The sequence below is a fragment of the Thermobia domestica genome, chromosome 5, assembly GCF_964235325.1.
Source record: "Thermobia domestica chromosome 5, izTheDome1.hap1.1, whole genome shotgun sequence".
NCBI lineage: Eukaryota > Metazoa > Arthropoda > Insecta > Zygentoma > Lepismatidae > Thermobia > Thermobia domestica.
This window is the reverse complement of record NC_137458.1, coordinates 309,152,658-309,180,492: the sequence shown is the minus strand read 5'-3', so window position 1 is coordinate 309,180,492 and position 27,835 is coordinate 309,152,658. Positions and strand designations below refer to the sequence as shown.

General features: G+C 36.9%; 1 protein-coding gene across 5 annotated transcripts in view; it reads left to right on the top strand.

Moving 5' to 3' along the window:
• LOC145686776 (netrin receptor UNC5C-like) overlaps positions 1-27,835 on the top strand; it is a 773,553-nt gene that overhangs the window by 213,295 nt on the left and 532,423 nt on the right. For all 5 annotated transcript variants that reach the window (XM_081760434.1, XM_081760431.1, XM_081760432.1 and 2 more), the window contains one exon: positions 20,712-21,074. In XM_081760434.1, the coding sequence (XP_081616560.1) occupies positions 20,712-21,074 (363 nt within the window). The remainder of the gene's footprint in view (positions 1-20,711; positions 21,075-27,835) is intronic.

Genomic DNA, 27,835 nt, shown 5'->3' with positions numbered 1-27,835 from the left:
ATTCGCCCGGTATTTCTTATGATGTTAGTATGTGTATAATCGGCAAAGACATGTAAGTGGCAAATTTCATGTCAAAAGAGCAGTAAATAAGAACAATAAAACGAAAACAAAACTTTCTTCTCCATTTAGCAACATTTTGTGTTACTCATTCTAATTTTCATATTAATAATTCTTTTCCCATGAAATTTACCACGAATATACATTTCCCGATTATAAACATGGTATCAGTATTAAAAGTGCCCTGCAACATCATTATCAAATTGTATTCTTACAAGAAGACAGTTATAGATATGGGACAATCATTTTGTACATGAGTGTACAAAACACATGAAATCCTATTCAACTTAACAAACTTTAGTTATAAAAGAAGTGAACTTTTGTGAGGTCTGTTGTTCGATCCCATGCCATGTAAACTTGTGATGAACGACGCGTCTGGGATTTTCCTGGAAATTTTGCTGTCTCCTCCCACATTCCCATTCCGATAATGCTTTCGTAATTATCTGGTTTCATTAGTCGTCTGTCTAGTGGCGTAGTCACTAACGCTCTCCTGTTTAGTGCGAGCAGTCCCGGGTTCGATTCCCGGTGGGGACACTCGATCCAAAAAAAAGTGTAACAGCTTTTTCAGGTCAGCTGAATTCGTTTTTCCCTGGGTTTCCTTCATGCCGGGATGGTACCTAACGTAATGGTCCCAGGCCACTTCCTTCCTTTCCCAATCTTTCTTCCTTCCTTTCCCAATCTTACTTCCTTCCTTTCCCAACCTTTCTTCCTTTCTTTCCCAATCTTTCTTCCTTCCTTCCCCAATCTTTCTTCCTTCCTTTTCCAATCTTTCTTCCTTCCTTCCCCAATCTTTCTTCCTTCCTTTCCCAATCTTTCTTCCTTCCTTCCCCAATCTTTCTTCGTTCCCTTTCCCCGGATAGTGTGCTCGCCGAGGGACGTCATTTCTCATATACGTAGCGGGCTAAATGGCCTTAAACTCTTCCGGTGTCGTGGTACCATAATCCAGGCGGGGGCGTTATTTAGGGGGCAGAAAGGGACAATTGCCCCCCCTAAGTTTGAGATTTGTATAGATTTTATCAATAAAATAATAGTAAATCTGTGAAAAACGCCAAATTTTACTTATATCAATGGGTCTTGCTCCTCCCTCAAGCAAAATTTGAAATGACGCTCCTGAATCCAGGTTTCTTCGAAGTGAGATGGTGTGGTGAGGGGACGGTCTATACCGTGAGGGTTGCTGTTACGTAATGATATGTGCACCCGTCATATACATCAGGTTTAAGCCTCGGTCGTGGCTGAAACTTAGGTTAACACTTGTAGGTCCCATTCTTTAGAACTTCGTTGTCGCATAAATATATAAAATACAGAAACAAAAAACTGTTGTGTTCTTTCAGAATACATTGTTTGTAGTGCAGGAAGCGCCATTAGTTCATACAATGAAAATAAAAAAAGTGCGTGACCTAAGGTTTAGCAAATGAATAAGTGCTTCCGATGTTTTTGAAAGCTGTGTTCGTTAACAAATCCGAACGAAAACTGTGCAATGGCTTTCTTTCTATTTCTGAGTGCTTTTTACACATTTCATTTGTTTAGTTTATCAATTAACACGAACATTTCCACTCTCCATTTGTTTTTTCTTTTTCTTTTTTTTTTAAAAAAGAGGTGAAGCATATACATACTTTAAAATTTTAACTTTTGTTCTTCTTTGTCAGTAGAAAAATCTGATCTGTTAGTGTCACAAATAAAATTTTAAAAGCTACCAAAAGAAAGTCTTTGGGGTCATGAAAGGTCATTGTGGGAGCAATTGGTAAGACTCAGTATTAAAAAAAGAAGTTATTCGATTGGTTTGAATAATTTTTACCTCTATTAATCCACCATTTATTGGAAAAAATGAAAATGAAATCTTCAGTTTTACGTCCCACGATTATGCCGGGTAGGTTAAAGGAGACGGTGATGATGAGAAATGAATGAAAGGGTGGAATGGAGAAGTGGGAGGAAACGGGAGAATCCTGAGAAAACCCACGAGCACGGTGTTTGTCCACCACAAAGTTCAGACGGCGCGAGCTGGGATCGAACCTGGGACCCCAAACACTGGAGGTGAACGCTCTACCAGTAAGCCACCGCGCTCTCACACTATTTATTGGATAAATCATTCGAACACTTAATCACGCTTTTGAGTACTTTGAACAATTGATGCTTAAATAACTATTTGAACAATTAATCCTTTGTTCAATAATTTGAACAATTAATGCTTAAATAACAATTTGAACAGTTAATCCTTGGTTGAATAATTTGATCAATTAATGCTTAAATAACTATTTCAACAATTAATTCTTTGTTGAATAATTTGAACAGTTAATGCATAAATAACTATTTTAACAATTACCCTTGGTTGAATAATTTGGACAATTAATGCTTAAATAACTATTTGAACAATTGATCCTTTGTTCAATAATTTGAACAGTTAATGCTTAAATAACTATTTGAACAGTTAATCCTTGGTTGAATAATTTGAACAATTAATGCTTAAATAACTATTTAAACAATTAATCCTTTGTTGAATAATTTGAACTGTCAATACATAAATAACTATTTGAGCAATTAGTCCTTTGCTGAATAATTCGAAAATTAATGCTTAAATAACTATTTGAGCAGTTAATCCTTGGTTGAATAATTTAAACAATTAATGCTTAAATAACTATTTGAGCAATTAATTCTTTGTTGAATAATTTGATCAATTGTGTATATGAACAATTATTCGATAATTAATTTATAGAATATTACAATAAAGAATATTTTAACGGCTACTTCCTTTTACATTTCTATTCCACCAATTCTTTCATAATAACATAGTTTCATTAATCATCTGTCTCACTTGCCTATTCGACGTAATCATGCAAGGCAAAACTAAAGTGCAATCTTGGCTATCTGACAAAATGAAAATAAAATGAAATGTTATTATTAGAATATTGTAACATGGAATTGTAGCAGTGGAGAAAAAGTATGAAAGGAGCTGTAGGGGCTCAGAGCATAAAGCAGATGTAATGGAATGCATTCCTCAAGCAAATAAATTTACACCAAAGAATGCAAGCTCACTTATTGAATGCGACACATGTAGGCGTATGGAATATACAAAGAGAACACGTATTTGTAACACGTTGTTTCGTTGTGTCGGGCTTAAAACAAATCTGTACGGAGAAGAAATCGTACTATAAGGACGCAATGTTTGATGTCTTTCCGATTCAGTGATTGTTTCGGTAATTGCTAAGCCCTTGGTCCAACTGTTTTTGCTACTTGGACGGAATCATAAGCTAAAGCAGGATTTCTCAACCTGGGCTCGAAACTCCTAGGAGGAGGGGGTCGCGAAGATAAGCGAAAGAGATAAATATAATTAGAATCTAATACCGGAAAATATTTAAAATATTATTTTGAATTTTGTTCTGATTGGCATATTTTTATTTTTATACATACTGTTAAGAACAACAAAAAATAAGTCTACTAAACATTTTGAACAGATGCAGAGTTGTTTAAAAATCAATTTAAATGAAAGAGGTTCTATGTGAAATAATGAGAACTGCATATTGATATTCAATTAAAATTGAAAGCTAATGAGATATCTGAGCATTGTGTGATTTCACTAGTGCGGAAGTTTCCGGTTCAATCTTCGTGACGCACATTATCAATTAATAAGTCATTTTCAACTGATAAGCGATTTCTTGTCTTTGCTTTAATGCGTACCAGAGAAGAAAAATCACTTTTGCACAGGTACCGTACGATATAGGAAATGGAATTATTACTTTTAACGCAGCAAACACCAGACCAAGATATTCTTCTCTCCTCTTCTGCCAGAACTTGTCCAAGTCTTCGTTACGGAAACCCATTTGCAAGGACTTGTCGCACGGTGATTCTATTAGTTGGTCAAGAAGTTGTGGCTTATATCAGCTACTTTGATGGCCTCTTCAATGAAGAGGTTTAATATCTATCTTGAACCATCACTTTCATCGTAGGGAACCAGCACTTTCATATACACTGTATCAACTATATACGAGAAATGGATTCTACTATCATAGAAATAGATGGATATCGTGAGACCTCCGCAATATAGGTATATTAAAAATTCCACACAAGCTTATTACAAACAAGAAATTATAAGGACCTCGCTGACAGGAGGATTTGATAAAACGGAGGTCGTGATAGGACTTACGTTGAGAACCACTGGGCTAAATAATTGGCTATATGGATATATAAACAGAACTTTAGTTGAATTAACGAAGACATTTGTGACTTATTACATCTGAGCTCAAGGTCAGACAGCCGTTTGAAAATATGGATGCGCACGAGACAAGATTTGTGGTTGTCTCGACTCAAAAAATGTATATTTCTCTATTGGAAGAGCCGTGTCTCGACTCGAATTTTGTCAGGAAGATCCTGTCTCCACTCGTTGATTTGAGTTGATTTTAGTTTAGCGTCCCTTTCAGCAGCGAGGCTATATGAGACGTGGACCTACTGATTAACGTGGAATCTGAACCACCTGAGCTCCTGCCGGGAATCGAACCCGGGTCTCCCACGCCAAAGGCGCGCACGCTAACCGCTTAGCCATGAAGGAGCTCCTGTCTCCACTCGTCTCGTGCGCATCCCTATTTGAAAAGCGTCAGTATAAACAATGGATTCATCCCGAGTCTGCATGGAAAAGAAATTAAAAAAAAAACTAATGATGATACATTGAAGCGTCTTTTTTGCGTAGCAAAACGACTAAGAACATTAAGAGGGTGAGAAGGGAGGGAAAAAATAAAAAATAAATTTCATGTTTGGAAGCATTTCACGTTACACTTCGTGATGTGCTGTCACGTCTTTGTGCATCGAATCCCTCCCATTGCCGCACTAGGAAAGTCACGAAACTACCTTACCACTATAGACATTCTCCAATTACAGACGCTTGCATTATTATTAATGCAATTGGATGGACGAAATCTTAATAATACACAGTAAGAGTCATTCTCCCATGGATTTTTCTCCTTTTCGTAATGTTTTGCAGCTTCAATTTCCATCTGTGGCCTACTTTAAATATTCTTGTTTTCACTTGTTGCACCAGCAAATATAAAAAACATTCTACAATATTCCCTATTATTACTTGAATATATATAGTTACTCTTTGAATTTCCATATCCATCAATTTTACCAATGTTATAATTTCTTGAATTTTGATTGCCAAACACAGTATACTGTTCATTTGCATACAAGAATAATATTTATTATTACTACTGCAAGTTTGGAAAGAAAACAAATGAAACCTAATTACCATAACAGACAAGTAACTTGTCGTGTCAGGTTTCTGATTGAAATATCTGTTCCTTTTTCTTTGTTAGTTCCGATTCCGATTCTTGAATCGGTTCAATTTTCTCTTTTTGTATTACGTTCAAGTCTCTATAGGCCCTACATGTACTACTGTATATAAAGATGAAAGTGACTATATTTGTCACTTAATAACTCTTGGAACCATCGACTGATCTCGATCAGATCTTCAACATAGATGAGGTTCGGACCTGGAAGTGATGTTATCATTTTACTTTGACGGTACAACGTTGGAGAGGGGGAGGAGGGGAGATATAAAAAAAATAAATAAAACTTAATGGGCCTTACGCAGAGTCATTTTGACGTACAATTAGTGTTATGCTAAAGGCCAGATTAACGCAGGAAACATACATTAATCACGCATCAGAACCATTCTGCATAAGGCCCAATAACTCGAACTACGAGACCGATATTGATCAAATTTCCCAGAGATAAAGTTCGGGCTTGGGATGTTTTTTTTTTTTAAATCATTTTACTTTGATGGCGCAACTTAGGGGACGAAAATATTTTAAAATGATCGAAAATGACCGATATTAGTGTTGAATCCATAGTTTTCGCTGTCGCGGAGATGAACTGCATGGTTGCCTTCAATTAAATCCTGATGCAATTCAGCTCGTCACACGAAATATGATGGTAATTCTCAACTTCGATAATCTAGCATTTTTATCACACTCGCCTGATAACCCAGATTTTGAACCATCCTTTTCATTGATTAGTTTTTATGAGTAATATACTTTTCGTTTTACATTCAAGTAGTTTCGTGAAAACGGAAATAATTAATGTGGCGTGTCTTTTTTTCTCGTACAACTAGAGATAGTAATGAACAGTGGCGTATTTACGATTTTGCTTCGGGGGGCTTTGCTAACTTTCGGGGGAGCTTTGCCTGAAACTCTGAAAATTCTGCAAGATATTTTATATACTTTACTATTGTAAGTAAGATTTTGGGGGTGGGGCTTAAGCCCGGAAGCTTCCCAAATACGCCACTGGTAATGAACAATGGGTTACTCATAAGCATAACATGATGTTTTCAACCGACAAGTACTACATAGGGTACATCATACAACATATCTTGGCAAAATGATGGAAATCAACAACTGACACTCTGATGTAGTCAAAATTGAAACAACTCCATATTCAAATATTTAACTTACTGTAGACACTAATTGACTGTATTTCCAGAATAAGCTTGTCTTGTAAATACAGTAAAACCTGTCTTCAACGGACCCTTTATTAAACGGAAAACTGTCTTAAACGGAAATATTTCACGGTCCCATGAATTTTGTAGAACAAAACGTATAAAATGTCACTTCATTAAGCGGAAACTGTGTTACGAGGACAACGGAAAGAAAAATAAACATTTAACGGAAAGTTCTGAGTTCCGGACTACAGCGTTTAGAAGATGTTTAGACATTTTGTGAGCCATATACATTACACTGTCTGCGATAAAATGTTAGTTCTTTTGTTAAATATTTCTGGACAGTGTTTACCTTCCCCAACCACTACTCATATTCACCCCCCACAAATTATCCTTAATCCCCGCAACTTAATCAAAAATCATACGGAATGTCGGAAAGAAGAAAACGAGATAGAGGAAGAAGAGGAATACGATACCGAGTTCGAAGAAGAGTGTAGAATAAATACATATCAAGATGCTCTCAGAAGTTTAAAGGAACTGAAAAAGTTGTCTTACGAAAAAATTATTCTGATTCACTTAGTATAATTTCTCAGGCTAAAGTGTATGCGGAAAGTCAAGTAGCCAAGCAGCAATGTACACAGAAAACCCTGCTTTGCTATTAGAAAAATAAAGAAAACGTGTGCATAGTATATTTTGTATTCATTTTAATTATTTTGTGTATTTATTCGTAGAAGAAAGAGGTACTGTAATCGAACAATGTACGTACAGCAATATATTTTCTCAGTATGCCCCTTTATAAGCATGTATTTTTTAAAAAGAGGAAAGGTCTACCTCCACTAAGCGGAAACCTGACTTTAGCGGAAATTTTTGCAAGTCCCGCTCGATTCCGCTAAAGACAGGTTTCACTGTATAAGGTATAGAAACGATTTTGTACTTGAAAAGACTTTAAAAAAGAAAAGACACACTGGTAACGAGACTTTTCGTAATATATACAGAATGATTCGCTAAAGTATGTCCAATCTTCAGCCGGTGATTGATTCCTCTAAGGACAAGGACAAGGAAGAAATAAATAAATAAAAATAAAATAAGAACAATAAAATAAAATAATCTCAACATATACATGATACCTCACTTTTTCAGAGATTTACATGGTAAACGAAAAGGTACACTACAAGCTATAGAAGCAAAGATGAGCCTGAGAGACAATGATATATTGGAAATAGTGGAAACGGTCACCAGCGAACCGTAGGCGTAATAAGGGAGAACGTGGAATAATGACAGAGCATTATTAGGAGCTATTTTTAATTAATGCAGCCTTGGATTGGCATATGCCTCTTTGGAGAAGACAAGGACTTGGCCTCATAGTGGGTGAAGGGTTGTTGCAAGAAGTGTGAAAAAAAAATACGATCTGCGCAAAAAAAAAAAAAAAATGAACACGACGCATCGTGGATGGGCGCGTATGTTCATAAAGACCTGATTTTGCTCGAGCATTTTTCCAGATCGCGAATGTCCTCGACAGACAACGAATGCACTAGCAGCTTTGAAATGGGTTGAAACGTAAAATTCAGTCGTGCGTCCTCCATGATGTTTGTCCTTCAATCTAAAGCCTTTCTGTTTCAAGTATATCCTCGGAAAATATGTGAAACATATTTCGGTCTCATTCTCGCCGCCCTCCGATGGATCAAACCGTCCCCTTTTCTTTGGGGAAAGAAGTGAATGACCTCAGCTGTGTTGCCAATTTGTCATCCAATCGTATGGTCTTGGCCAGTGAACATCGTAGGCTATTTACAGTTAGAAGAGCTAACAAGACAGTGCACAAATAAGCCCGTGAAAATGTTGAAACGTAACAACCCTGTCCGTATTCAACTATTGAAGGATCTTGGTCACAGCTAGTTGTCCCTCCTTTTTCGATGAAGGTACGTGAAAGCACAGAAGACAGCAGCGCCAGCCGGGACACACTTGAAACAAAAATGATCTACTAAGTACAATAGAGTCCTGAAAACTCAGCACTCGATAACCCCGCGCACAGACCCGTTCAAGGTCATTGCCGGCAGGGACGTACGCAGGAATTTATTTCGGGAGAGGTATAAAGCGTTTTGGGGGGCTCCAAATATAATTTGAGGCTAAATTATATGAAAATTTCTAAAATTGCCTCTAAAAGTAGACTACATTTACAAAAAAAGTCGGGGTTTCGGGAGGGGGTTCCGGACCCCCAGGACCCATCCCCTGCGTACGCTCCTGATTGCCGGGTATTTGCTGAGGTTTGTCTTATCAGGTATATTACTGTACAGTGTGTATTTATTAATTTTGATTTTCATGTATAGTAAAAGCTCTATGCCTTCATAAAGTACGTAGTTTTCCTTTGTTTAAGAGTATTTGGGTAGTTTATTCTCTGTTGTATTCTGAAGCAACTAATACATACAAGTACAGTACTGTATTTTCTGAAGAAACATTCGTACTTATTCTATTTTAACCCCATTCCCGATAACCCGGCATTTTCACAAACTCGGCCACCCTTCGGTGTACATTAGGCCGAGTTTTCGGGAGTCTACTGTATATTCACGAACACCCTGTATATCTTCGGAACGGTGAGGTATATTGTATTGCTATAGATTTATTTTTGTTATTGCCTAGGATTCACTTGCGAAATTTCCAAATACCGTAGTGTACCACCCTGTATATTTCAGTAAGTTTTATCATTCATTTACAGCAGTGAGGCTATATATGTAAGACATGGATCTGATTTGGGAAAAGATTCGATACTTCACCGAAAGTCGAACATGAAATCTTTGGTGTCAAAGATGAGAACTATCATTTTAACAAGAGAATAGCACCTGTTGCGGTAAAAACCATAATAAAATGGAAGACATATCTTTTTCTAAAGAAAAAAAGAAAAAGAGGAACTGGATGATTGATGAGTGACAGAATCACCGAACCGTGACAAAGGAATCAGTTCTCAAAACTGCAGCAGACAGTGAACGGGAGACAGAGAGGCGAATCACCGGAACTCTATTCGCGTCAGTATGATTATTACCTGAGAAAAGCAACAGAAAATGCTTCCGAACGTCTTCATTATACTGTGATTTCGTGCTGTTGAGTTTCAAGCTAATTTCCGGCAAATTACACAAAAGTATAGGCCTCAACGTATTGTATCGCATCTTCGTGTATGTGGTTCTTGTGTATTTAGTTGAAAAGGGTGCAAGGGGAAGGGGGAGAGACAGTATTCTTTTGTCCTCTATAAGTTATTTTGTTTTTGTTCGCATACCGACCGACCGCTCTGCGAGCTACTTATCTTGAAGGCGTCTCACAGTGAACGAACGAACGAACTGTAGGCGACCTTGACAGAGCGTCGTGCTTACGATAATGTCCGGTTTATTACAACTCAGAGTTGGAAATTTATCGAAACGCAAAGATCGCAACGAAGCATCAAAATTACTCCGTATTTTGCTCTATCACTAAATAATAATAATAATAATAATAATAATAATAATAATAATAATAATAATAATAATAATAATAATAATAATAATAATAATAATAATAATAACAATAATAATAATAATAATATCAACCCAAAAGCATAAAAAGCATAATAGCTATTTACACATATGGTTGGTACCTTGAAAATGGTTGTGGTTGTCTAAGGGTCCACAAGAAACTAATTTTAAAAGAGTAATAAAGCATAATTTTAGAAAATAAAGCATAATTTAAAGTATATAGCACATTCTTGGAAAATTCTATTAGAACCATTCTTGGAAAATTCTGTTTAACTGCAAGTTTAATATACTGTATTAAAATTGGTGAAAACCAATATTGACAATGCAAAATCTTTGAAAACATAACAATGCAACAATGAAAAGCTTATTTTTATTTCTGTAAACTTTTCGGTGTAATCCTTTCATGTGAAGAAAAGAAGAAAACTTTCCGCTAACAATGAATAGCACACAAGAACTCCACACTATATTGTTATGTGTACCTCATGAACTAGAGCACTTTCTGTATTTTTTGGGTGATATCTTTTACTTTCCCTTTCTGTATATATGCACCTCTAAGGCGCACACAAGTGATTAAAAAAAAAAAAAAAAAAAAACTGGCTCGAGTAAATCATAATAAAGTACATTAGGTGGAAAGTTCATTAAATGTGAAAGAAACTAGTTGCATAAAATATTACTAAATAGATCAAAATATTTAGAATGTTTAATGTATAGTAAATATTATACGTTATACACGATTAATGTAAAACAATGATTTAAATTAATAATATAGCATAATTTGGAAAAAAATAAAGCATAATATGGGTTGTTCTAATAATAATAATAATAATAATAATATAATTGGTTGGACTTGTTTTGCTCATAACACATATTGTCATTTTTACACTCTTTGATTCTTCAACAGTTTTATCCTCTCTTTTTTGCCAAATCCATATTTGAATTAAGTTTTAGAATCAATCTGGATGTAGAACCCTTCCCAACACGGTGACTCAGTGATGTTGCACCTACCTGTGTTGCGCGGAATCCGGGGTTCGGTCCCCGGCCAAGTAAGCTTGTGGTGGACAACATCGTGGGTTTATTTTCTCGAAGTACTGCCGTTCGCTCCCTCATTCTCATTCCACCAATTTTTTCTATCATCATTCACCTTTCGTTAATCGTCTATCTTCCGTAGCCTAAAAAGGGCGTATTCATGGGATGTTAAACTGAAAGATTTCATCGTGTGTTCTCTTCTTTGATGAGATTGATCAAAGGTGTCATTTGCGCAAGGCAGGAGAGCAATTGCTGCCTCACCACCCTCAGTTTGAGAAACACAGGCTTTTTAATACATTGAATAATGTAAATAGTACGGTATAGTAATAAGAGAAACGTGATTTTAACTCGTACGTTGGTGACTTATTTTCACCCCTCTCTTCCTTGTGAAAATCTGAAATGGCGCTGTTATGATTATTTTCGAATTTCGTTTATTGCACCTTTTCAGTGCCTAGGCTATACGAGACGTAGCCAATTTGTTGTTTAATACTGAATTAGAATGAATCATTACTCGAATGCGAGAGAGAAGTATATCTCTTGCGGAATCGAACCGGGACCACAATCTCAAGTGGCACGTTCTTTAGTCACTTGGTCACCACAAAGGAACACATCCTTTACAAATTGGGAGGTGGGGTAAATTCACCCATGGCATTTAGGGGGTCTAATTGATTTCAATTCTGTACATTAAAGAATGGGAAGGTATCTTGGTCGAAACACAGGCACATGATATACAAGTATGTATCTTGTTGATACTAGAAACTTGCTTTATTACTATTATTATGATTATTATGTGTAGTCCTGCGTTTGATTCCTGCTGAGGGTGCTTCTCTCACTTACAAACATAAGCAGTGGTCAGAATAAGGTGTTGACTCGTGACAACAGTTTGAGACAACCTCGTCTCGGAAAGATATCGTCAAAGTGAGGTCTCGTCTCGAAAGTACATCTGTTTCTATTAAAAGAGCTCTGTTTCGTTATGCATCTCGTCACGAAATTTTTTCTTTCGTCCCGTCTCGTGAATCTGGACAACCCTAGGCAGGATCTCACTATAAACGGCATGCCCCCAATGTTCCTCCGGGACTTAGTATTCCAATACAGTCCCCTCTCATCTTAATTTTACGTCCGCACGGATTAAATTTTCTGGAAGGAAGTCTGTGTATTCCGTCTCATAGGGTGTATAACCAGGGCCGACCCTAGACAATTTGCCTCGCCGTGTAATAAAATTTGCCGCCCCCCCCCCCTTTCTTCGGAAAGAACAAATCTTAAAACCCACGATTTTAAGTAAGCTACTCCATCATGAACAACGAAGAGAAGGGAAACAGCACTGGAACTTAAAAACGCCTAAACACTACAAATACAATCTCGTTATGTCTTTTTTCTTTAAATAATAATCTATCATGTTAATGAAAGATAAAGCAAACACACCTACAAAGGATAGATGATAACCCTTTTTATAGAATCCAATATCGAGCTTCAATCTCAATATATCAATTTGAAATTCCAGTGCAATTATCTCTTTTACCTTTATTTCTTGATTTTCCTCCTACATCTGTTAAAAAAAAAAAGTTTCCACCTTCAATGATAAAGAACTTATTTGTGACAAAGACAAGACTAGTTTTCATATCAAAATTGTGATAACTAACTAAATAGAGCAGGTTTTCGCTACTGTTCAAGAATCGAGTTCTTTCATTTGACAACAACAATCAAGCAATTCGTGCTGGGAATTGTTTGATCATTTTCTTTAGCACTGTCCATGTGACCTTAAGTTAATGACACCTAAACATGATTTACGAATGTGGTATTCAAATAGAAGGTCAGCTTAATAAATTTAACTACCATCATCATGAAGTCTGTTTCCAACAAGAAATATTTATTTTAAATAATATATTTATGAGAGATTTGGCCGCTCCGTGCAAATGCACATGCTATAGATGTGGTAGAGCCGGTCCTGCATATAACCTAATTCTTGAAAAGCACGATCAATTTATTATTACGATAATTGTGAACACGATTATTATCATGTAATTTCCATCCTATGTTCTTAATATAATGAATGTATGTGTGAAGTTATTACTTGGCTTACAGTGACTAAAGTACGTAAAGAAGAGGCCAGTACATTATTTTATATGCGTGACGAAGGATAGATGCACTTTGTTGTTGTTGTGTGTAAAGATACAATCGCATTCAGCGAGCAAGGTTACGGGCTTCCTCCTTACACGAAAAGAAGAAGAAAACACTTATATTAGTCTCGGCGGACGTATTCATGTATGTTTTCGTGCTAAAAGGTGTTAAAAAGTCCTTATGCTGTGTAAGAAAGTTAAAAAAAAAAGTGCGATGAACTTTTTCAGTATTCATTTATACATGTTGCTTTCGGGAAATTTCCTTTTCACATGTTTTATTTTTGAATGGAATACTTCGCACAAAGTGTGAAAATGACTCTATAGTTGACGCAGTTACTTGGATGGTTGATGTACCGTCAATTAGGGACAAGTCGGTATATCCTAATAACACACGCACTACGTGGGCGATAAGCGTGCTTTCGCGTTGCGCAGAAGTACTGCAATAAAGCTAAAACTGTTGGTAGATACACGTTCGACCATTTTCTTTTTTTTTAATATAGCATATACCCTGGCAAGGTGACCAGAATTTTTACTTGCGAAAACGGGGCGCATACGAATCGGCTACGGGGGGATATCTGACTTCCAGATTGCATTTTGGGACTCAGCAGTGTTCTCAATTTACAAAATACATAAGTAAGAGTGATAACACACCGTTTCTAACTTTACGTGTAACACACAACAAATAATGGTTCCCGATTGCAAGTTCTACCCAACAATTCTTTTAACTAGTTGAACACTCAGAATTCCCACTCAATTCCCACTTGAATCACGAACACTCAATTCCCATTTGAAAATTCAGAAGTTTTAGACACGGCTGAACCTTGGCAACGAGTGTTGGTACGGAAGAGAGTATAATTTACATTGACGATTTATATTTTGAATAATAATTACGGGACACCTTGGTCATTTTTACTTAAAAACGGGACATTTAGGCGTCCCGTTCGAGAATCAGAAAGAAACGGGACAACGGTTGGAAAAAAGGGACTGTCCCGGCTAAAACGGGACGTCTGGTCACCTTGATTTAAGGTCAGTCTACGCTGGACTATAGAAGTATTGGATGATTACACGCCCCATTACATTCGTGCACACAAAGTATGCCATGAAGTGCCAAGTGCGGTGCATGATGGCTCAGTGGTAGAGCGAGCGTTTTCTCTGGTGCGTGCGATCCCCGGTCAAGTAAATTTGTGGTGGACAACATCGTATCTGTGGGTTTTCTCGGGGTGTTCCCGTTTCCTCCCACTTTCTCATTCCACCAATTCCGTTATCATTCATGTTAGTTGTCATTTGCCTTAGCCTAAAGGGTATAATCGTCTGAAGTTAAACTAAAATACTTCATTTCATTTATGTAGTGCCAAGGCGTCACAAATCAGCTGAGCGAACCCGAAAATTGGATTCGGCACTAATCTCGGTCATTTTGAACATTTTATTTTTCACACCCCCTCACAGCCCCTTCTTCTTTCGACGATGGGCTGAATTTGAAATTAAAACGGCATCTGGAGTGACACTATTCATCTCAAGCAACCCCAAAAGTTCTGGATTCGACTCTAATATAGGTTGTTTCTATTATTTTTACATGTCACCCCATCCCTAGGGGTTCTAGAGCTATCTTACCCCCACAGTGTTCTTTTCTACATTGTAAGTAATACGTGTACCGAGTTTGGTTGAAATTGTTCTAGGAGTTCCAGAATTATGCTGGAACATACATACATACACACATCTACGTACACACACACACATTACCTTTATATATACTATAAAGTTTCGAAACTTACAGATACGATAGGAGAGAAAAAGTATGGAAAGGTTAAAAATGGAACGTGAAAAGGGGACAAAATTAGTGTAAGTGTCGAAAAAATAGTGGTATGCTATGTAGGGCAAAATGGAACTAGTGTTAAAGGAGACAGACAGGAGAATGTAAAAATAAGCGAATCGTGACCGGATCCAGGGTTTGTACCAATCCCCTCATCCTCTTTTTTTTGGCGGGTAAAAAGGAAGGAAAGAAGCGGAGCATGACGGAAGTTCAGCGGAACAATTCAATTTAGAACGAGTCTCCGCGGATTTTCTACATCGCCAAGTGACTCGTGCGAAGTTTTCTTCGGTTTGGTCAGTTCAATCAGTAAAACTCTCCATCTCACTTTCTCTCCGCTTCTCTCGCACCAATCCAAACCATCTTTCTCTCGAATTCTTTTCCTGCAGGAGAGAGAGAACCTCCCAAACAATCCAGAAACCTCATGTCTCTCTCTCCCAGTTCGTTCAAAGTTCCGACATGAATTGTGTTGCCCCAACTGGCCTCGGCATATTCCCTTTTCCAATGTGGCTTGGACTTCGAACGAAAAAAAAAAAATGTACTTTCCAGTTCTCTGGAATCCAATGAAGTATAAAGTAGTTTGTTCAAAGCGAAATATTCCCTTGTACGTGAGAGAATGCTCACAGATAATGCAGAAGCAAGAGCGGCTGTTTGGATACTGATAGCCAGGCGTCAAGTGTTTGATAGAAGTTTCGTACAGATGGCGTTAGTCTGTGGCTAATTGTGTTTCTTTAATAGTAATCTGAGAATGAATTATATTCGTAATTTTAGATTATATACAGTAAATACTAGCTCAAATACCCGTTCTTCGCACAAGAATAGGTTGCTGTTCAAATTGTGTTCAGTACTTTTAGGGATAGTTGCTGTAGTTCAGATAATGATTGATATTACCGTAACATTCTGACATTTCTCCCAGTGGCGGGTCCAGGGGGGCGATCGCCTCCCCAGAAGGGGAAACTTTCTTATTTTATATATATATATATAACCCATCCCGGAGTTTGATACTGTTAAAAGTAGCTCTAAGTAGCAGTATGACCCCCCCCAGAAGTCGGTCCTGGATCCGCCCCTGATTTCTCCATCCCAATAGAGTTTGTATTTATGATTTTCAGCTACCGGACTTGGCTCCTATTTGAAGTATGGCTTAGAGGCCGCGGTAGCTCAGTGGTAGAGCGTTCACCTCTTGTGCATGGGGTCCCAGGTTTGATGCCAGCTCGGGTCAAGTGAACTTTGTGGTGGATAAACACCGTGTGCGTGGGTTTTCTCGAGGTTCTTCCGTTTCCTCCAACTTTTTTCATTCCACGATTTCATTCATTTCTTATGATTACCGTCTCCTGTAGCCTAGCCGGCATAACTGTGGAACGTAAAACTCTAAGATTTCATTTCATTTCAAATTTGTATTTGTGTTATAAGCATAGAACATAGTCTACATAATACGTGGGATCCACGACATTAATTATATCTTTTATAAACTTTTTTGTAGTTGCAGGTAAAAATGTATGATGATTAAACGTACCGGTACTCTTACATAGGGCCGTCCATAAGAAGGGGCAACTCCGATATATCGTCGTTGGAAAATGAAATAAAATGAAATCTTTCAGTTTTACGTCCCACGCTTATGCCGGCTAGGCTAAAGGAGGCCTTGATGATGAGAAATGAATGAAGTGGTAGAATGAATAAAGTGGGAGTAAACGGCAGAGCCCCGAGAAAACCCACACACATGGTGTTTGTCCACCACAAAATCCACTTGTCAGGAACTGGGATCGAACAGTGGTCCTCACGTACCAGAGGTAAACGTTCTATCACTAAGCTATCCGGCTCCGTTGAAATAACCAATAGCTAAGCGTTTCTCGAAATTTGCATTGTGACGCTAACACCGGTACTTTATCTGACTTTACGAAATCTACCGATCCTTGTGGAAGAATCATAGGCGACGGAGGCATCATTCTCGAGATATCGAGTTGATGAGAAGGCGAAGTGATCGGTAGATCTCGTAAAATCATATAGGCTACCGGTGTTAATTTAAAACAGCAACTTTTGAGATACATCTATTGGTTATTCTAAACGATGTGTCGGGGTTGCCCCCTGTTTTGAAGAGCCGGTAAGAGTACCGGTACGTTTTGCTGGCAAGTACACCAAAGTTTATCTTACGCTACAGTACCCACAAAATCTTTGCATAAGCATAGAAATAACAACATGCCCAATTTATATATTAATTCTGTTAAAATTTCAATAGTTCATTAGTCAAAAATTCGAATATTAGAACAAAATTAGTTATTCGAACGTTGAAAACTAATATTCGAACACAAGAAAAATTATTCGAAAAATTTTAACAGTATCATTATATATCATGTTTACACAATCTGTATGATTTTTTTGTTTCTCCCTTGTACTTTAAATGACGACGCGTGTGTTCTCAATGTCAGATACAAGGGAGCTTCATTAAGGGGAAAAAATAGTGAAAACCGAAACGAGAACAGAACGAAACAAAAGACACAGTAAACGAGAAAAGATGTTCGTGACATAACAAGGAGAAATGGGACAATAGCTGACGTCATAGCAGAGCGATTAAGCCAATCAGTTGAGCCTCCTGCCACGACGTTTTGATACGGAGGCGTAATGACCACCAGCAAACGCTTCCAACCTCATTAGAATATAAAATAAGACGTAAGGATGGAAACAGAAGAAAGAAGAAAATAAAAAGGACGAAAATTGGGGAAAACTACGAGAGCAAAGAGAAACCCAGTACAAGGGATTGAAGAGAGGGAGAACAGAGTCAAAGACGCCATGTTAACATTCAGAAATGACTGACTCTCAAATAATTGCCTACTAGCATTCAATGAAGCTTCGACACACTAAGGAACCATGGTAATTGCAAAGGGAAAAAGAGGAACTAACGTTTCGACTTTTAAATTTTTTCCCATCATCAAACGAAACGAAACAATGCACGATCGGAAATTCATAATGCTTCACAAGCTTCCCAAAGTAGAACAAGCCTCTATTTTTCGTTTTTCTTTTTTTTTAAAAAAAAAAAGAAAAAAGAAAAGAAAAAAAGAATATGATTGTTAAGCAAGTACTTGGTAGGGAAATATCTTTTCAAAAACACAGGGGAGGTACGTACGGTACATACTACTATTCACTGCCAACGTATTCATTTATCGGGTACGGTACATACGAAGAACATGCATACATACACAATGAGTATGCAAATTGATTGGCCCTTGTATGGCATCATAATCGATCGTTAGTTCTTCGTAAAGCATACGTTGCTTGTTCCCTCCACTTTCCTTTTCATTGTCTGTATGTACAGTATGTGTGTGTGTATGTGTTTCTAATTTCTGTACCGCTCATTTCAGCTTCAGGTCTTGTCAACAAGACGATACGAAACGAAACTGAATTTTCGTTATAAAATACAAAACGAGATAGTAGTGGTGGATTTACAAGGTAAAAAACTTGGGGGGAAGGGCAGCCAGATACCAGACAATGATAGATATATCATGAGTTTACTACAAACTTTAATATATATATATATATATATAATAGCTTAAATGATTTTTGTCACTCAAAAAACTGGGGGTCTAGGCCCCCCGACCCCGCACTAGATAAGCCTTGCCAGACAGAACCTTTCCAATGGCAACAGATACACGACGACACCTTTTCGATACACAGTAGATTTATTTTTTTTTTTATTTCGTAGGCAGCCCTAGGGATGAGGAATGGTGGTATTTTGAAATATGATTTCTTCAAACCATTAAGAGGCTCTATTACTGCGAAATTAAAATACCGTTAATTTTACAGTAATTACGTGATATCTTCAAATAGATACAAAATAATTGAAAAGTGGAACAAGACCTCCCTAGACAATGTTATTTTGCATGAGTTACCGTTATCACGAGTTATCTAGTAGCTTTCCGTTTGCAGTTATTTAGAAACTCGAAAATAAATGCCGATTTTCTAAATGGTTGGAAATCGAAAGCAGATAAGTGAGTCGTGATAACGGTATCTCACGTAACATAATATTGTCTAGGGAGGTCTTGTTCCACTTTTCGATTATCTTTAATCTATTGGAAGATATCACACAATTACTGTAAAATAAGCGGTATTTTAATTTCGCAGTGATAGGGCTGCTTAAGTGTAGAAAATACTAAGAAACATACTCAGATGTGTTGTCTTGTTGATACTGCTGTGTTATCGTCGTATTATAGTAATTTAAGAGATTTCTGCTTCAAAATTTCGCTAGCATTTTTTTCTGTCATTATTCAACAGAAATAATGCACTGTATTTTTTTTTTCGTGTGAAATATTTTACCGATCCATTACATTTTTATGTAACAATATGTCGTATAGGAGGTGAACATGTTCAATAAATAGTATATATTTGTACCACTTATTAATTGGTAGTTTTATACGTATTTTATATATGTGGTAGTAAAATGTTACTGAAAATGAGAAATAATTCTCTTTCCTCAATAGGAATTTATTGATATTACTCTTTGGGGGAAATATGGCAGCCATGTATGAGAATGCAAGCTGTTCGTTATTTATTAATTTTCGCACGTGTCTATTAGTCCTAAGCTTCTTGCATTTGATAACGGTTTGCTGGTCGAAAACTGGTTTTACAATGGTTTTCTTGTGAAGCTTTAAGAAATTTCGCTTAATTTATTAGTATACACACAGAGCTCCAGTGATGTATTCGCGGGGAGTACATCTACCAATGGAAGCATTTGGATTTAATCCTGGTAGTACCGTTCTGCGCTTACTCCAAATCAAATTGGTACGAGAAGGGTAATGGCTGATCGAGTGTGGCATTGACTACTGCATCACCTCCAGTATGTACAGGGCCGGCCGTAGGCAATTTGTCGCCCCGTGCAATAGCATCATATGCCACCCTTCCCCCCCCCAAAAGTACAAATCTTAAATCCACAGTTTTAAGTATGCTACCCCATCATGAACAATGAAGGGAAGGGAAAGAGCACCCATACTCAGAGAAAGGCCTAAACACTACAAATACGATATTCTTGTGTCTGTTTTTTTTTTTTTTTCTTTCTTTAAATAGTAATCTATTATGTTAGTGAAGGATAAAGCAAACACACCTGCAGAGGAAAGATGGTAATCCTTTTTATAGAATTAAATATCGAGCTTCAATCTCAGTATATCAGTTTGCAATTCCAGTGCAACTAGCTCTTTTATCTTTATTTCTTGATTTTTCCTTCTACATCTGTTAAATAAATTCAAAAAAGAGAAAAACTTGTTTCCACCTTCAATGATAAGGAACTTGTTTGTGACAAAGACAAGAATAGTTTTCATATCAAAACTGTGATTAACTAAATGGAACAGGTGTTCGCCACTGTTCGAGAATTGAGTTCTTCTATTTGACAACAATCAAGCACTTCATGTTCGGATTTGTTTGACCATGACCTTAAACTAATGCTTCCCCTACATGATTTATGAACGTAATATTCAAATAGAAGGTCAGCTTAGTAAATTTTTAACTACCATCATCATGAAGTTTGTTTCCAACAAGAAATATTTATTTTAAATAATATAGTTATGACAAATTTTGCCACCCCTTGAAACTTGGTGCCCAGTGCAAATGCACGTGTTGCACATATGATAGAACTGGCCCTGAGTATGTGGTTTATCTTGACATTATCCGTGGGACGCTTGTGGCTCTTCCTGACAGTTGTGGAGGGCAGACATCCTTTATGTTTATGTAAGCATAAAAGTTGCATGTATAAGGAGAACTGTATTACTTTGTATTTAAAAGTATACTTTCTTTGTCTTTTACAGATGGCGGATACTTATTGGACACCCTTCCAACGAGTGATCCAGACCAAATACCCCCTCCAATATTTTTGGAAGAGCCTGTGGACGCGTACGTAATTAAAAATAAGCCGGCCACATTACAGTGTCGAGCAGCTCATGCGTTGCAAGTGTTTTTTAAGTGCAACGGTGAAGGCGTAAGATCAAAGCAACACACCCAACAGGAATTTGTGGATCCAATGACGGGCATACGCCAGATTGAAGTGAAGTTGAATGTGACGCGAAATGATGTGGAAGAATATTTTGGAAAAGACAAGTTCAAGTGCGAGTGTTTAGCGTGGTCAAGTAGAGGACAGGTCAGGAGCCATCCAGCAGCCGTGGATGTTGCATGTAAGTATTCAATTATTTTTGTTTATGACTCTGGATTCTTTGGATTCACAGGTATTGTGTTCTACTTATGTATTCACAGATATTTTTAACGACACAAAATAATATATATATATATATATATATATATATATATATATATATATATATATATATATATATATATATATATATATATATATATATATATATATATATATATATTCTTTGACTTTTTTCCATAGTCCCCTGTGTCTCGGATTAACCGCTTAATTTATATTTTTTTCCGCAAAAGTCGTTTCAAATTTTATATTTTTTTTATTGGCTATTTTTGTTGTACGTTGAAGGTAGAGGTACGTGGAAGCAAACATTACTAAAACTGTCTAAAATTTAGGCCAGAATTAAGCACTTGAAAATCACCGATTTTAAAACCACGAGTATATTCGTTCGTAATAAACTCAGATGTATCTTATTGTTAGTCTTACTTTTTTGAACACTTTTCGTGTACATGAAGCGACAACGAATGTTTTAAAATGTTTTATTCAGTTCGTTCAATTTATTTGAACTTCAAGCTGATCAAAATTGAGATTTAAATTTCCCCGCAAGAAATATTAAAATTCCGAATATGTACTGTACGTTCCACAATAAACATTATCAAATTACACTAGCATCTTGAGAAAACGAAACAGTGGGGAAAATGAGTACAGTATAAGTAGATATTCCATTCAATCTACTACGAATTTTTGTATTCTTTTTGCAGAAAATACCATTATTTCAAACAGAAATAACAGACAAACAATTTCTCGGAACAATGTAGATGTACTATTTCAGTTCCGTGATTTCGTCAATAAGCATTGGCCTCCAATGCAAAATATTAGCCGAAAATAGTTAAATGAATCTTACCTAATCTAATTTGTTTTAACATCCTCACATATACACCTTCTGCGTCTGAGTGGACCCGAGAAATCGGCGCCCTTGATCTTACCCATATCTAGCGGACACTCATATACTCAGCTGCGTATGGCGAACGTAAGGAATCGCCATTTAAATTTATATTCAGATAATTTTAGGGGAAAAAAAATCGTAATAATTCGTGGTTTTAAGTTAAGCGGTTAAGATCAATCAAGAATGAACGATGAATTCAGCCCCCTAATGTGGTATGGATTACTCCGCACCATCAGATTAAAGAATATGATCCAAGTTATCTTAGGTCTAGAAAGCCCCTGATACACCTGTTAAGAGTCTTCGTGCCGGCGAAATTAAAATACCGCTAATTTTACAGTAATTGTGTGATATCTTGAAATAGATAAAAGATAATTGAAATTTGGAACAAGAGCACCCTAGACAATATTATTTTGCGTGAGGTACCGTTATCACAAGTCATCTATCTAGTGGCTTTCTGTTTTCAGCCGTTTAGAAACGCGAAAATAAATGCCGATTTTCTAAATGGCTGGAAATCGAAAGCAGATAAGTGATTCGTGATAACGGTATCTCATGTAAAATAATATTGTCCAGGGCGCTCTTGTTCCACATTTCGATTATTTTTTATCTATTTGAAGATATCACATAATTACTGTAAAATTAACGGTATTTTAATTTCGCCGGGATGAGGCCTCTTAAGAGACAGGGCAACTCAGCGCATAGACCACGTGGTCGTCCTTAGACTGGACTTAGTTCATCCGGTCGCTAACAGATGGCGTTGGAGCGGATCAAGCCCATGAGGGTTGTCATGCCAAAATAATTAGTTTTTTTTTTTTTTTAATCCAAGTTAACTGTCATAAAATTATTAATTTTCCTGGAATGTTGGGTAAACTTTTTGAGATATCACAATCGTTCTCACTACTTGGATGTAAAATCAATCGAGAACTAGAGAGTGAACTCCCCACAGGTTAATAAATGGTGACTTTCGTAAATATTGATTTTAACACACTGTGATGTATGTTTTTATTGAGGATTCACATAATCTTCACTCTAGCAATTGAAGTCAATCAAATACCAGAACTCTGAATCCTACCGCCGAAAATTTAACAAAGACTCACGTCCACGTGGTCCTGGGTTATATTTGCGGCCGGTGCTTTCCAATTTTCGGCGTCCATCGAGCGTCGTGAGGCGAAGTGAGGAGCTACGTGTATAAAAGACGAGACGGCAACTAGGTCTAGAGGGTTCCGGATGCGCTTCTTAGGGACAGGATGACCACATACTCGTGGCTAGATTGACATTGGAGTGACTTAACCCACAAAATGGGCTGTTATGCCAAGTGGTTTTAACTTTTATATAAAGTGTGTTAATATATATATATATATATATATATATATATATATATATATATATATATATATATATATATATATATATATATATATATATATAAAAGTACAATTTTGTTGAATATGGTTTAATATTTTTCTGAGAATTTCCAACCGTCTCAGTTACTAGTAGTTGAAATAGGCCAATAACTAGGGAGCACGTTTTCCCCTATTTCACATAATATATTTTCCTGAAGGACGTATGCGGAGGGTGGCCCTGGGGGTCTCCTCGAAACTCTGACTTTCCTGTAAATTTAATCTAATTTTAGGGGGATTTTTAATAAATTTTTAATATAATTTATACGTATGTTAAATTTGGATCTCAATTTGGATATATTAAATTTGGACCCTTTCCCGAAATAAATTTCTCCGTACATGTCTGTAACCTCAATATTTATTAAAAAAAAAAAAAAACATATTTTTATAGGATATTGTGTATAGTTTGAAGTTTAAATTTAACAAGTGAGACGTAGGACCGTTCGTTTCAACAATGCACGGCGTAAGTATATATATATAAATCTGGAGACATTGTAGAACACGTTACGTACGGTTTCACACGTTTCTGCGTCGTGACATATTTTTCGGCGGGCTTACTTTTTTTTTTGCACCTAAAAGATTGAAATTTTGCCAACACATTCAGTGCACTCCTTAGTATTTATTAGATTTTTTTCAGATCTCTGCGTTAATACAGATGGTATCTAGAGGGGAAAGGTTTTAAAAAAAAAGGATATTTTAAAACAAAATATCCCTTTTTCGCGATTTTCCTACCTCAGATACATGATAGGGAAATGTGAATGGAACTATTTAAAAAGGCTGTTGTACTCTGAAGAGAATGAGGTATGAACCATGATCCTAGGATAAATAGGGATGTCTCAGGAAATTTGTATATTACATCCGGGTCTTTTGCAGTAATCTCGGGCATTGTAGGACTCATTGATAAATGCCCCCCCCTCCTTACTATTCAGGATAGAAGCTTGAAATTTTGTACACACATTTAGTACACCCCTTAGAATTTTTCAGTTGATTTTGAGATTGTTCCCTAACACAGGGGGTCTGGAGGGGCTCAAAATTTGAAAAAAAGTAAGCTCTCAAAATTTCCCACCTCAGGGACACGATAAAGAAATGTGAATGATACCATTTGAAAGGCTGTTCTATTCTGAAGACAATGAAGTACGAACCTGATCCTAGAATAAATGGCGCTGATGCTGAAGTTGCTTGACTGAGAAACTCACTACCACAACGAAAGCATATTACTTACTACCAAAATCCAATTTTAAGAAATGGGCAATCACTAGGAATTCAAACTCATGTTATAGATGTATATTCTGGTATATTCTAAGCACGTTGTTTACAGGATGATGTTATATAATACAGTCAGTGCACTTGGGATAAGATTACAGATAAAGTCAACGAAATAGGTTATATGAAGTTTTATTTCTTGGACATCACTTCATTAAAACTATAGGAAGGAAGGAACATGGTTTATGAAGATTTTTTTTTTTTTTTTTTTAATGTGAAAATGCTGGCGACATCGTGTATTCTAAATTTGCACTGAAGAGAAGAGAGACTCCCGTGTTAGTGCATGTAAAGGTAAACAACAAAATCTTCTCCTTTAGATTTATAGCTTTCTTGATTTAGTGAACAGTGAGAGATCTCAAGCAGCATATATCATCTTTTTCCTTCCCAAGACTTCTGTACGCAAGTCACGGCTTCGTTTCGCTTCAGCTTCTAAGTTCCTCCGTTTTTAGCCTTGCACACACACACACACACTCAGTTAAAAAGCGAACAAGGAATTTTCAAACAGAACACAGTGTATATAAAAGATAACGCAAAAATAAACCGTACTATTTGTATGCGTTGAGATGAGTATAAGGTGGCGCCATCTGTATGCTTGTCACTGCTTTAGCGCTATGATCCCACACTTGTTTGTTGGCCAAGCTGTACGAAGTGGTGTTGGTTTTTGAACTAACGGAAGAGGTCTTTATCTTCCTGAGGGCCTTCCACCTACCACACGGGAGACTTTTATGTCCCCCAGGATGATGGACGACTACAACGTGACGTTTTTTCCTCTCCCCTCGGCTTCCGAAAAGAAGAGGAAGATGATGAAGTGATGGAAGGGAATTCTTCTTTTATGTACCACACACTCTCTGTGATGGACTTAAAAAAGTAAGACAAGCTGGCCTATGTCATCACTAGACTTATAAGTAGATACTAGTCTATCTTTGTACAGACTCGTGATTAGACTAGATTTTCTGGGCAGAATGCAATTTCGTTGTAGATCTGAGATGTTATACTATGAGAACTAAACCCAAGTTTCTCAGATCTGCGTACGGAATTACGAAAAACCCTTCGTTGACAGCAGTGATTTGATTTGGAGTTATTGCAGTACTTCAGCCATGATGACATGGTAACTGAAAACTGATAAAGAGTTGTGAACAGATGTTAAAAATAGTCAGTCAAACTTGACATATTGTCAAATGAAGGCAACAATATCTGTAAAATGTTTATTGTATATTACGTGCAGTAAGTAAAAGACAAAAATAATAGGTGTGCAGTGGGACCTGAATAACTCAAAGCTAAAGGGAACAGATAACAATTCAAGTTATTTAGTTTTTCGAGAATTAAGGTTCGAGCAAGGGCGCCCATCAGGGGGGAAAGTGGGGCGATCGCTCCCCCTAAGAGGAAATTGTACTTGGGAATATCGAAAACCCAATAGAATTTTTGCATTAGTTACAGCAAAATTTGAAACTATATTTGAAACGTCGCTTGTACTTGCCCCCCTTGGAAACCACAACATGGGCACCCCTGGGTTCGAGTTATCAAAATGGCAACAAAAATTCGAGATACCCAGGTTCCGCGTTCCTAATGAAAAGTGACTATACAGGTGCTTTAGAGCAACCCCGACAACGTTTGGAAGGTGATTCCTGACTTTAAGATAAGACAAAAAGTATAGGCCAACTTGGGTGCACAAATGCTTGCTTCCCTTCGGAGTTATAGGCTACCGAAAACATGAAAAAATGAAATTTAAAGGTCCATAGCTTCAAAACTTTGTTACCTACCGTAGTCGGTTCAAGACTTCACTTAGGAACTAGTATGTGCCCTATCCAAATATCCGTGTTTCAGAGTCCTAAGGTACTTCCGCAACAATTTTTATAGAGGTAGTTGGTGAATACTTCAAATTATATGCCTATAACCAGACTTCCTGTATAAAAATTGTTGCGTGAGTACCTTAGGATTCTGAAGCATGTATTTTTGAACAGCGCACATTAGTGAAGTCGACCCGACTGCGGTAAATCCCATACTTTTGGAGCTATGGATCTTTAACAATAGGGAGCCACATTTAGAATATTACAAATAGTAAAATCTTGACAAAGCAAGAGTGATGTTTAACGAATTTATTTATGTGGTCGGCAAATATCAGAACAGTAACTATTTCAGCCACGAAAAAGCTAAGATATGCTTTAATTTCAGTCGTAAAAGGGGCAAAAAGCAGTTTGCCCATGTGCCACACCCCTGTTAATGAACATATGCCTGGATTTCGTATTGCGTTCCATTAAGACTGCATATTGTATTTGTTAAAAAATAATCTAGTAACTAATTACACAAAGAAATAAATCATACGAAGAATATGAGTTGAAGAAAATTAAGAAACGCCAACATGTCTCCCATATGCAATGTACTGAGTTTGTCTATTAGATCGTGCTTTTTTTTTTCTTTTCTTTTCGTTCACGTTCTTTCCTCCTCGGTCAGTTGTAAGCAACGGGGTATTTAGTTAGTTCCTCTCAGTTTGATGGAACATCCTTCTCTCTGGGGGGAAGATTGATTGTCCGGTTTTGATTGATCGGATTCCAGCATTTGATTCATGGGATGTCAGAACTCCAAAAGGGACTAATTGATTCCAGTTCTGACCACAAACTATCTCCCCGTTATATGCAGGAAAGATGCGTGGAGGATCACACGGCTAGGAAGATGGATTTAAAGAATTAAATGGTAATTTTTCTCTTTTGGTGGCTGGTAAATCGAGTCTTTTCCGTTGCTTGATGGAGTCGTTACAGAGAGGGGGAAACTCCGACGTTAAAAATTACGGAAGAAAAAGTCACACCGTTTCCGTAAGTGCAGAAGCGCTTCGGGTCTTTTTAGATGATGAAATTTTGTCGTCTGTATTACTACTGTTCGTCTTTTTAAAACATTCATCAAGACATATTTTAATTGTAGTTGGCACCCCACATATACAATGTTTTTCACATATTGCAATCTCTCCTCTGCATTTGCAGATGCGAGATAGTTTTTTTTTTTTTTTTTTAAATCACCACCTGCATCCATTTTAGGACACGAACTTTTGGCTTTCGCTTTTACTTTAAAAAACAGTTTATTTTTAAATGAAATTCCAAATGTTTAAATGAAAAGAAATACAATATAAAAGAATAATTGAAAATTACACAGTAAATGTTGACCTGACGCAGTGCATGAATGTTCCCG